This window comes from Crocodylus porosus, unplaced genomic scaffold (assembly GCF_001723895.1).
Source record: "Crocodylus porosus isolate Cpor-Errol unplaced genomic scaffold, CroPor_comp1, whole genome shotgun sequence".
In the NCBI taxonomy this organism is placed as follows: domain Eukaryota; kingdom Metazoa; phylum Chordata; order Crocodylia; family Crocodylidae; genus Crocodylus; species Crocodylus porosus.
This window is the reverse complement of record NW_017728918.1, coordinates 11,665,154-11,677,452: the sequence shown is the minus strand read 5'-3', so window position 1 is coordinate 11,677,452 and position 12,299 is coordinate 11,665,154. Positions and strand designations below refer to the sequence as shown.

At 46.9% G+C, this 12,299-nt stretch overlaps 1 protein-coding gene across 1 annotated transcript; it reads right to left on the bottom strand.

The window, feature by feature from the left end:
- Positions 1 to 3,744: 3,744 nt before the first annotated feature.
- Positions 3,745 to 11,005, bottom strand: MRPL19 (mitochondrial ribosomal protein L19). The gene is made up of 6 exons (XM_019537305.1): positions 10,922 to 11,005; positions 10,478 to 10,616; positions 8,993 to 9,111; positions 7,610 to 7,744; positions 5,762 to 5,943; positions 3,745 to 3,994 (listed from the first exon to the last, which is right to left on the bottom strand). The coding sequence occupies exons 1-6, from the start codon at positions 10,971 to 10,973 to the stop codon at positions 3,779 to 3,781; spliced, it is 843 nt and encodes a 280-aa protein (XP_019392850.1). The 5' UTR covers positions 10,974 to 11,005; the 3' UTR covers positions 3,745 to 3,778.
- Positions 11,006 to 12,299: the final 1,294 nt, after the last annotated feature.

Below are 12,299 nucleotides of genomic sequence, written 5' to 3'. Positions count from 1 at the left end.
AACAGGATTTGTTTGGTATGTTTTGGTATCTATTATTGGGAGAGATGTTAAAACAAGTGACTTGAGGAAGGGCGTTGTGTGTCCTAGTTAGTCTAACATCTTTCCCAACTCTATACTTGGTCCAGTAAACTATTACCAAATAAATCCTGCTTCACCTTAGTGCAGAATCCTACATCTCCTGCTTCTGGGCCAACTCTGTGGCACTTCCACAATGGTGAGTTTCTTGTTATAGGCAACCCCCGCTTATCACTTTTAATTGGTTCCTGAAAAAACAAACGTTAAGTGAAACGAGAGTTAAGTGAAACCGAAGTTTTTTATGACCCAAGATGGCGACTGCAAGTGTTTTAAATAACCCGGGACAGCAACCGCAAGTGTTATAATGAAACTCACTGAGCACTAAGTGGAATCAGGTGTCAATTTTAAAAGAGTCTTATAGTGAAATAGTGCTAAGCAAAACAGTGTTAAGCAGGGGTTGCCTGTATACAAAAACGTGATATCGTCTAAACCATATTCTGAAGGCTGGAATACAAGGTAAAATAGCTGCTGTTAAAGTTAAGCCCCTCCAGTTACAGGACCTCATTCTCTTCCACAAATAAGTACCCTGTCCTTACAGAGTGTTTTTCAGCAGATCTTACAGACCTTTATAAAGGAGATAAACATCATTAATAGAAGAATCTCAGAAGCTTTATTTTGGACTGAATTTAGCTTATGAAACTGTTCAAAGTACCATTTCCCGCTTAACAGGAGACTACATGAAATGCTGATTTCTAGACATTACCTACTATCAACAGCGGACTATGTTAGACATGTTCCATCACTGACAGCTGGGTCATGTCACCTACTATCAGTAGGTACAGGATGCCAAGGATGGAAAGGGGATGACTGCAGTAGGGTGCTCTGATTTGTTTTGAGAGCAATCTGGCACGATGCCCCTCTTTCCCTGCTATAGAATGAGAGAGGTTATGCTGGTGTAAGCCAGATGTTTAGGCACAGGCTGAGGCTGAAATTTGCGGTGAAATGAAGATTCAGCATGGAAGCAGAGGTATTCCTCTGCTTTGCTATGTTAAAGAGGGTGATAGGAATAATTATGACTTTACTGGGGGGTTTTCTAATTATGTGGGATTTTGTGCATTACATCACTTCAAAAAAATCCCAACAAAACTAAAATTAGCAGTTGTCCCCTGATCACTGAGCCCACAAGGTATATCCTGTTCCTTGATCTTTTGAGTATATTCTCTAAAGACAATCCCTACCTGCCAATTGGACCATAATTGGAGACCTCAGGGAAGTATACTACCCAGACTGTGCAACCTGCAGACAAGTAGCTAGGCTTGCTGGGGGTCACTATCTACAAAAACCTTATTTCACAACTGCTTAGATTAATGGTTCCCAAACTGACAGATTTTGTTCCACCAGTTTAAAATGATACAGCCTTAAGTATGACCAGCAGTTTTTTCATATACATAGGTAACAGACTATGTATTAAAACAACATAAAAATCTTTAGTAATCATAAAACATTGTTTTACCAGTTATGGTAGCCATATAAAACAATTGTAAATTAGAAAAAGACGGTGTAAACCACTAGTAGAAAACATTTTTGACCGGAGTGCCAAAAAAGCCGCAATGTCTACCCTGTAAGGTGCCAGAATGCCAGCGTACCAGAAAAACGAAACTGGGATAGGGGGTACGTGGCAGGATGCTCTACATATTAATACAGTTAATAATCATAAATGTTGCTTTCTTTCTCTCTTTTACAGGAAATACCAGGTTTTCTAAAAATATTAAACCTGGTGACCAATAAAACTTCATATACTACCTTTGTCCTTGTGTATTCTTTTTTTGTTAAGCACATTGTGATGAGAGAGAGAACAAAGAGAGGGAGGGAAGAGGGGAGAAAAAGAAGGGAGAGAAGATGGAGAGGGAGGACAGGGAATGTAAAGAGGGACAGGGAAGAGAGGGAGAAGCGTGGGCAGAGTAAGTGCAGGGGTAGACTGGCCTGGCTGGGCCCTTGGCAAGGCAGTAGCTGGAGGAAAGCAGAGGCGGAGAGGGGAGCAGGGGCTGCCTTGGGGCTCCGCAGACTCAGGCTGCAGCGTGGGTGCTCAGTGGCATTTGAGGTGGGCTCTGGCCCAGCCCGCACAGATCCACAGGGATGGGGTGTAGCTGCCCTGCCGTGGAGGGAACGCTGCCTGGCTAGGACAGGACACCAGGCTCGGGGGCTCCCAGCTAAGCCTCTGTGCACAGCCTGAGCAGGGCAGAGCCCGCCCCCCTCCCCGGGCTCTGGGAACAGTCACTGGAGATGGTGCTCAGGGCTGAGCTGGCCAGGAACCTGCAACACAGCAGCCCTGCGCAGTGCCTGCCTCAGCCCTGGGCCCGACCCCTTGAGGGGAGCTACGGGTGGGCAAGGCCAGGGCCCGGGCTGGCCAAGGCAGCCATAGCAGCTGTTCTCAGGAGCTCTCATGGCCGAGTCCTTGCACCAGGTATGGCTCCACCCTGCTCACACTGTGCCACCACGTTGTGCACAGAGGTTGAGCATGGAGCAGGAAGCCCTCAACTCCCAGAGCCTGGCATCCTGCCTTGGCCAGGTAGTGTTCCCTCATGGGCAGGGTTGTTGCAGCCCATCCCTGCGGAGCTGTGCGGGTCAGCCCAGGCCCCACCTTGGGTACAGCTGGGCACCCCCACCTGCCATGGCCCGACTGTGCATAGCACCACAGCAGCCCCTGCTTCCTGCCTGCCCTCGCCTTCCCAAGGGCTTGAATGCGCCACGTCCCTGCCTGCCTTGCGGCAGGAGGCAAACCGTGGCAGCAGGGTGCAGAACCCAGCAAGCAGCCTGCTGCTCCCTGGGGGTTTTCTCCCTTCGGGCTGGCTGACTCCATTCCCCCAGCAGGGCCAGCGCAGGACACAGGATCTGGATCCGAGTCCACCGGAAAACCCGGAAACCAGATCCAGGGCTCCTGCTGCCCAGGTCCTGCCCAGGACAACCTGGGCCTTTCTAGGGGTGTGGAGAGAATCCCACCACTGCATGCATCCCAGAGTAGGCACGGATGGCACCTGCCCGGATTTGCACATGGGGATTAGGCAGGCTGCTACTGCACACTGGGCTCTGCGTCCCACTGCTGTTGCCTCCGGAGCTGTGCACAACACCATGTACCTTCTGGGCTGCTCCTGGTTGCCTGCAGCACGCTGCAGCTGAATGTCTGTATGCACCCCTCCACCTGGCCTTCCATGTACCACTCAAGTTGTTTCCACACCACTAGTGTTATGCATACATCAGTTTGGGAACTGCTGCCTTAGCCTAATCCTGCTGCATCACTCACAGACTGATTTAGACAAATAAGACATGAACAGGGCTTTGAAATTGCCTTTTTCATAGTGGCCACATAAAGTAGTTTCTTAGTTGAGACAGTTAAATGGCCAGAAGAAATCACAGTCCTTGGAGTAACTTTTAAAGACTTGTTGTCAAATGAGCTGTTTGTGGCCTATTATTAAATGAGTCATGTGATGGAGGGGGAAGAAAAGTGTAAAAATAATGCCTTGAAGCCAGGCAAGACTTCTGGAGAAGAATGGATATGATAACTACACTTCTGACACCTACCCCACCCCCAAATGGATATAATTGTTTCACTCGCACACAAAATATTACTCTCTGAAAAGATCACCTTTATTGTAGTTTCTGTCTATGTATATATTATATACAGCTATGGAACTACGTATCAGCCCCAAAGGCAGGGCCTCATAACAGGACTCCATAACAGGTCTCCACCATGTAAAAAATTGGATTATTTTTTCAGCCCTTCATTCACTTCTTCCCATATTTCCTCCTCTAGTTGTGAAGTGTCATACTCCCGCAACATGTCAAATGGTACCCAGGGCTTGCTCCATTTTTTGGCTTCTTCCATTTTTTCTTTAGGTAGTTCAAACTGGATTCCCTGAATGTTGTATTTTGGTCGTTCCCACCGTTTTGACCAGGGCTTAGGCTTCATTCTGACTTTTAGCTAGGATTGGAAACAAAATGAAGTATACGTGAAATACAAAGTCTGACTGGTTTTGTGCTAGGTACATTTCCTCTTGACTAATTAAACTGGAAAACAAGTGCTACTTTAATTTTTTTTTTTTAAAACGAAGAAAAAGAAGCAGGGGTCCTGGTCCCTACTCTGGTACAATAACCACTTAAAAAGTATTTGCTCTCTTTTTAAAGTAGTGATTCCCACCCAGATTGCTGCAGGGATGCCTGGAGATCCTTTCAAGGGTGTAGCAGGGTACCACATGATGTTAGTACTGTGATGTGTGCAAACATGATTCCCAACATAAACACAGAGATTTAAAATAGGAACCACGAGTGTTAAAAACATTCTGACCTGTTGTGTCTTTCTGAGTTCCTGGCAACAAAAAGATTGCTCTAGTATTCTTCTATTGTCAGAAAACCAAGTGATGCCTAGGAGCTGGCATTTTCTGAGGGTGTGAGTCAAAAATGGTCAAGAACTCCTACGCTAAAGTATTCACTCACTCATCAGACCATTATTGGATCTTCTCTGACCCTTCCCTCCATCATCTGCTCAAGGAGGCACATGTTCATTTTCATCCTCCTATCCTTTCCTGACACCCACTCTTTTCTAGTTTTCCTCTTTGGTCTGTCAAAGAGGAACCTCAACTTCTGCACAAGGCAATACATTACATGTGGAAATACCCAGGCCACAGTGCTTTACCACAGTGATAGTCATTAGAACTAGAACTTAAGAGTAGATATAAAAATGAATGACAATCTTCAGATTGAAAGGACTGTATGTAGCACATGACAGACACTGCAGGCCTATACATGCCCGACAGAGTCTAATTTTCTTCCTGAGGTAGCAAAGAGGATGGCAGATAGCTAATGTTAAGTCTTTTACAAAGAAAAATCTCTACATTTACTGAATTTATACCTTAATGTATGTTGTGCATTTGCCACTAACCTTCCCCCCATTTAAGTGTACACACCAAAATACTCTCATAAAGAGACCAGTTAATATTCACAAACGGCTCTAGCCTGACATTTAAATCCTATCTAAAGAACGGATAAAATGTAGGCAAAGACTTCACTGCAAAACCCACCATATGTGCCTTAACTCTGAAGACAGGTGACCATCTCTACAAGAAATTGCATGTTCCAGGCCCATCAATCCTTGGTCTGTACTAAAACAGCTAACAAGGTGTCCACATATTTCAGGTGCCTTGTGTTTGCTTTTATTCCATAGGTATAATGAATAAACATCCACATTTTACATGGGACACCTGGTGACTGTTCAATGGTCTTACCTGTCTGGATTCAAACCTGCAGACTAGATATAAATAGTTTACTTCAGTGGTGCTAAATTTTGGCCTGCGTGCCAGATCTGGCTCCTGGTGCTATGTTATCTGGCCCGTGATGCTCTCCACAGCTTTTGGTAGCAGGGGAGTGATGGGATTACTGGGAGCCCTATGGGCTGGATAGTGTGGCCCAGCACGCTGGATCAGATGCACAGGGTGGTACGGGGCCTCATACTTGCACTTGAGACTCCAGGGCTCGATCCCGGCATACAGGGATAGCACAGGGCCCAATCCTGGCATGCTGGGGCCAGCTGAGGACATAAGTGACCCGATCTGAGTATCTGGGGCTAGACAGAGACAGCATGGTGCCTGATCTGGCCTGCAGGACCAAAAGGTTGAGCACCACTTGTTTATTTCATTACAATCCTTCAAATCATCCTCCTTTACCCCAAAAGTTAGTCACAGTAAACTCCTACCGTGTTTACAGGAACGTCCTCATAAGCTTCAACATGCACAGGCTTCATATCCACATCAAAAGTACTGTACTGAGGAAGAGCGTCCCGTAAATACATCAGGTTGTCATCCAGTCTCTTCTCCAACTTCAGAACCTGGATCTCCTGGATTCGAGGGTTATACAATTCATAGCAGATCTCAACACCTTAAAAGGAGACAGAATTATTTACTCGATTTACAGAGAATCTGGAACCCCTACAGCATTAGGTTTGTGTGTAGAACATAAGAATTGACATTACCTGGGTCCATCTTGCCACTGGCATACTGTCACAGTGGCAGAGAATGATAGCTAAAAAGGAAAGTGAACTGGGTATGACCAGGGTTTTTTCCACTATTCCTCTCTCACTTGCAGCCTCCAGCATTTAAGCTCTAGGAAGTTCCAATTCAGAAGCTGTGTTCCTAACTCCCACACTCAAGAGCTACTGATGCCTGTTTCCTCCAGGAATCTGTTCAGTCCCATTTACAATATGGCTAAACTGTCAGTTTCCACAAGAAGTGGCAACAAGTTCCACATTAATGACACACTACATGAAAAAGAACTTCCTTTTGTTAGTTTTGATCTGACTACCTACTTACTTCATTTTGTAGCCCCTTGTTCTTACCTTGTGACAAAGGGCAAATATTAAATCCCTGCTGACTTGCTTTTTGCTGTTCGATGTTTTGTAAACCTTTATGTCCTCCCTCAAGCCTCTTTTCTAAACTGAACAGGCCTAGCCTCTTCAGTCTTTCCTCATATGGAAGTCCCTCCATCCAGAGATGGATATCCTTGATGCCCTTCTCAGAAACTTTTCTAGTTCTCCTATGTCTTTTCTGAGGTGTGGGGACCAGAACTGGGAACAGCATTCAAAGTGTGGAAACACCACAGATTTATCAAGGGGCTTTCCGTTTTGTTTACCATTCCCTTTCTTAATAATCTCTAAAATTTTGTTTACCTTTTTGATGGCTGCTGAGCACTGGGCAGATGTTTCTAATGAATTGCCCACAGTGACTTCCAGATCTCTTTCCTGTTAACTAACCTAACTTGGTTAGTTTGATATAATGCAATTTGTTAACCTTGATGTTTCACATCCTTGTTATTCCAGGACTGTGTTTTGCTTATCACATGCAGCACTGACTAAGCTGCATCCTGCATCTGCTTTAAAATACAGGACTTGTAAAAAGCGCGAAAAATGCACATACAGTAGTCTGAGGTCTGCACTAGGTTGAGATAAAAAGAGTTTTTAGTGGAATCTACAAGGAAACTAAAGACTGGATTTTACTCACCTGATGTATTTTGATCACAATGCTGGTAGCCATGTGTATGGTTATTTCTGCTTTTTCTCTGGTAATGCTTCCATTTAAATACTAAACCTGCCCTATGATGACTTTAAAATATACCAATCAGGAGACTATGCAAGATCAGAATCAAGATTAAACTCTACGGGACATAGACTATTATCTTACGCTGTCTGTGCGGTGCCTGGCACAAACACTATTACAAAGTTTTTTTAAATCATTGTGCCAATTTTTAAATCCAGGCCTGCTGCAAATGAATAGGTATTGTATTGCTGACCAACAATGAAACGGAAATCTGGTATATCTGGATCACTTCTGTGTGGCTTCAAGCTTTGAAATATACCATACACCAAGGTCTTACTGCATTATGCAATGTGCCTTGTTTCTACAGCATCCTTGTGTATGTATCAGCTGATATGTCTCTTTTAAACTAATAATATCTCAAAAGCATTACATTATTTTCTATACAGCTTAGGTACCATACCTTCTCCATTTCCTCTCTCCCCCATAATAATGAGAGTTGTAGGAAAACCTACCTTGCCCTTCTATAACATTTCGAAGTATAAAGGTACCACCAAGTCCATTTCCTCCTCTCTGAATGCAAATTCCTACGAAACGGCTTGTTTTGCCATTGGCATATGGATCTGCGGTGGTAACGGAAAGTATGCTTCCTGCCAGAAAGGAGAAGCTAATTAAGAAACTAGGCACTGAAGCATGAGGAAAATGTCCAGAATGATTAAATCTAGCGGCAAGTTAAGGTTCTACAGAAACTGCAAGACACACTGAATTAACAAAAAGTATATACGCTGGCAGACAGGATACAGTTAACCTGGCCATGCCTCTTTAAAGTTTCCCTGCCTTTAAAGTCACATAATTATTGCAGGCTATTGTTATTTTAATCTATTCAACTTGGAAAATACAGGCAGATTAATCTGCTTTCACTTAGTAGGCTTCACACAGAAGTTGCATGTTCCAGTACTAAGGTTGGAAACAATGCATAGAAAATATCCGCATTCCTTTTTTTGTTAAATGGAAATAGGAACATGAATGACGTGTGCCTCTGGCAGCTGGATAGAGCATGGTGGCGGCAAACAGGAGCTCCTGCAGATGCTGCAGGTGCTGTTGGGGGGTGGAGGGGGTGTGGTGAGTGCCGGCCAGAGGTCAGCAACCACCCGCAGACACTGCTGGCAGCAGCAGCCAGTGGGGATTGCTGACCACTCGCAGATGCCAGTGGCAGTGTCGGTGGGGGGCAAGAGGTGACCGCCCACAGGCGCTGTCAACACTGTCTTTTTGTAGGAGGTGAACTGCCATGCTCAGGGGGTGCACGTGCACCCCCCACACATCACCCCTAAATAGGAACATATCTACGAATCACACGTTCTGCAGTGTCCCATGATTTTGGCAGCCTACAACAGCTACACATTAAGGTCTGCAAAGAAACATGATCTATATTTTACTACCACAATCTCCAATGCTGGAGAAAAGACCAAGACCCAAAAGGTTAAATGCACTAAAAATATTTTTAAAAAAAGATTACTGAAAAAATATGGCAGTGCAAGAGTGATGTTGTACTCATAATGATCCACAGATCAAGCGAGAGGCAAGGGTTTCTTAGAGCGACATCTTTTACTGGACCAAATGTAGTCTGTCAAAAGCTTGGTTAACTTAATCCCAGCTACATAGTCAGTCCAGTAAAAGATACCACCCTACAGAATTCTTTCCTCTGAAATGACTGTGCAAGTCAATGTTATTGTTGCCTAGATAAATGTACTGCAAATACTCAAGTCAAGACTGTAGGGCTCCCGATTACAGGTTGACCCTGGGTATAAGCTGAATATAATTCTTACAGTTCTTTTGGAGGAAAAAAAGTGTGCTTAACACTAGAACAACAGCATTACAATCGCTGTGCTGTTACTGACCCACGTAGAACTCTGGAATGTTAATTACTTTCCTCCTCTGGATCATGTCCAGTCTCTCTACGTAGAATTTAAAAGGCGCTGTTCTTTGTCTCCGTGGGATAAATTCAGGGCTCAAGAACCTGTGGGGAAAAATCAGAACATTAATGAGTATAACAATAAGCCAAAGAAAGCAGCTGTGCCCTCTTCACAACTGTGCTGGGACTTGCAACTAGTACAGTCATCAGCCCCATTTTACAGAGTTACTTGCTCAAGGTCAAGCACAAGGTCAGTGGCAAAGCCAGAACCTAGAAGTCCCGACTCCCCGCATCTGCCTCCTTCTCATGTTTTGAAAATTCATGCACATTCATTAAAGTTCACAGCACATCCTATGCTCAAATTATGTTTACAACTACATACTCCCAGTCTCAACTCACTGCTTTCATGGATGCAAAGGAGAGCGGTATTTTAAGCCTATGTTTTTCATCATGTATCATCTTCGCTAAAACCTGGCCAATGAATCCTTACTTAGCACTATAATTTATTATATTATTGTATTCATAAATGGCGTTCACTGTTTTGTGTAATAACACAGCACGTGTAATCATTTTCAGGACATGCTTATATAGTTAACTTGACCGCAGACCAGTTTGGGGAGCCTAAGAACATAAGACAAGAACTGACATTTACTGGGTCAGACCAGAGGTCTGTCTTGCCTCGTTTCCTGCCCTCACCACATGACAGACAGCAGGTGCTGAAAGGAGTGAACTGGGTAAGACCAGGAATTTTTTTTTTTTTTTTTTACTGTTCTTCTCTCACTTAAAGCCTCCAGCATTTAAGGATGAGGACGTTCTGATGCGGAGGCTGTCTCCCTGACTCCCGTGCTCAGTAGCTACTGATGCCCCTTTCCTCTAAGCATGTGTTCAACCTCTTTTGAACCTGCCTAAACTGCCAGCTTCCACAGTGCCTGGTGGCAGCGACTTCCACACCTGAATTACGAGCTGTGTGAAAAAGCACTTCCTTTTGTCATTTTAAACTCACCATCTACTAGCGTCCAACAGTAAACCCCTGCCGACTTCCTCTTCGCTGTTTTATAAACCCACACTGTGCACCCTCCAGCATCTCTTCCCTAAACCGAGCGGGCCTGGCCTCCTCAGCCTCCCCTCCACACTGCTGATCCCCCTTGCTGCCCTTCTCCACTTCTCCCGTGTCCTTTCAGAGGCACGGGGACCAGAACTGGGCCCAGTCTTCAAATCGTCCACACGCCACCAATGGATCAAGGGACACCGCAATACTTTCCGTTTGGTTTCCCGCTCCCTTCCCTAACGTTTGGTTTCCCAGACAGCTGCTAAGCCGACGTTTCTAGCCGCCTGCCCCCAGCGACTTTCCCGCGTGGAGCGCGTCACGGTGTCGGCAGACTGCCAGCTCTTTCTGACCAGCCCCATCAGGGCAGCCCCGCCATGGGTTTATCCGCGGCCTTTCGTCCTCCAGGGCCATCACGGCACCCACCTCCTCTGTGACCCCAGCGTAGCCTTGTCCACGAACACTGGCTTGCTGGGTGGCTGGAAGGCGGAGCGCTCTCGCTTGGGGGGTGGCTGGAAGGTGGTGGGAGGGTCCTTGTTGGCGCTGCCGCGCGTGGAGAAGCCTCCTGGGGATGGGGGGGAGGGAGGGGACACACGGTGTGTTAGCGACTCCCCAGCACCCCCCTCCCCCTCGATGTCTCCAGCACCACGTGGCGGGAAGATTCCAAAGCACAACAGGAGGCGGGGCCTGCACTGGGCTCTCTGATTGGTTGGCCAGCGGGGCAGCACCGTGCAGGCGCATTGAGGAACACCCGCCGCCTCCCTCCACGTGACCGGTCAGGTGCGCCCCTCCCCCGCCCTCCGGGCTCGTGCTGAGGCTGCTGCCTGCCACCCTGTCCCTCGGGGGGTGGGGGTCGCCGCCGCCTCTTACTGCATCCCGCGGCGCTGCTCCGCACCAGGAGCCTTCCGCCGGCAGCCGCCATGTTGGCTCCATTCACTTCCGCCTCTGCGGCGCGTGGCCACGCCCCCTCCTTGAGGGGAGCTACGGCGCGCGCGGCGGATCCAACTACTGCAAAAAGCGCAGCGTCCCCGGGGGAGCTGACGGGAGGAGGGGAAGTCGGCTTCTTCCCGCGCCTCGAGTCCATGGGGGGTCCTTGGGTCTGTTGAGAGGTGCCCCTACGAGTGAGGGCTCCTGGAGTCTATGGAGGGGGTCCAGAGTCTGTATCCTCGAGTCTATGGAGGGGGTAGGGGGTCTGGCCCGGGGTCCTCCAGTCTGTTGGTGGGTCCTCACGTCTGTCTGAGGGGGCTGGAAGCCTGTCAAGGGGACCTCGCACCGATCGAGGTGCCCTGGAGTCCATCGTGTGGTCCTTGAGTCTGTTAGGGCTACCTTGAGTATATCAAGGGGTGCATTTACTATCAAGGGTACCTTGAATTTATCGAGGGGGCGCAGAGTCTATCAAGGGGTCCTCGAATCTATTGACAGGTCAAGTCTATTGAGGGTGCTTGGAGCCTATCGAGGGGTCCTTGAGTCTACTGAGGGGGGCCTGGAATCCATTGAGGTCCTTGAGTTTGTTGACTAGGTCTTGAGGCTATCTAGACAGGTTTTGAGGTTATAGAGAGGTCCTCGAGTCTATAAAGGAGTTTTTGTGTCCATCAAAGGGTGCCTGGGGTCTCTAGAGGAGGCCTCAGGTCTACGGAGGGGGTGCCCTGTGTCTGTCGAGGACGCCTTGGGGGGAGGGCAAGGATTGCTGGCCCGGTGTAACATCATTCCGCCTCCAGGAAAGATGGGAAGAATTTGCTCCAAAACACACCTGAGACAGTTGGCAAGTTAAATTGCGTGAGGCTCTTGGGCCCTTGTTTATGCGGCTGCTGGCCTTATCAGTGTGAGCCACTGCTGTCATGTGAAGCCTGTGAGCTGGTGAGAAACAGCAAGGTGTTGGCTCTTCCCATCCTTATCTGCAATGTGAAAGGGGGTGTAGATGAGAAAAAGAAGGTAATGCACTTCTTGCATTCACTGATTTAAAATACAAGTGGTTCATATTTTGACTGTCTAGGCTCCAGGAGGGGGCACTCTAACCTCTAAAATAAAAACCCTCAGAAACCTGCACTAGCGATATTGTTTTAGAGCAGAGAGAGAGTTAGTTATCCGTCTTCGTCTGAAGGCAGGGTAGATATGCACCTTAAAGGCTAAATAAGATATATATACAGAGCACAAAGTTTTATGAACCTGAGTTTATGAAAGCTTGTGCTCAATGCGTATCTTATTTTGCTACCTTGACTTCTCTTTTATCTTTGACAAGGATTTTTTA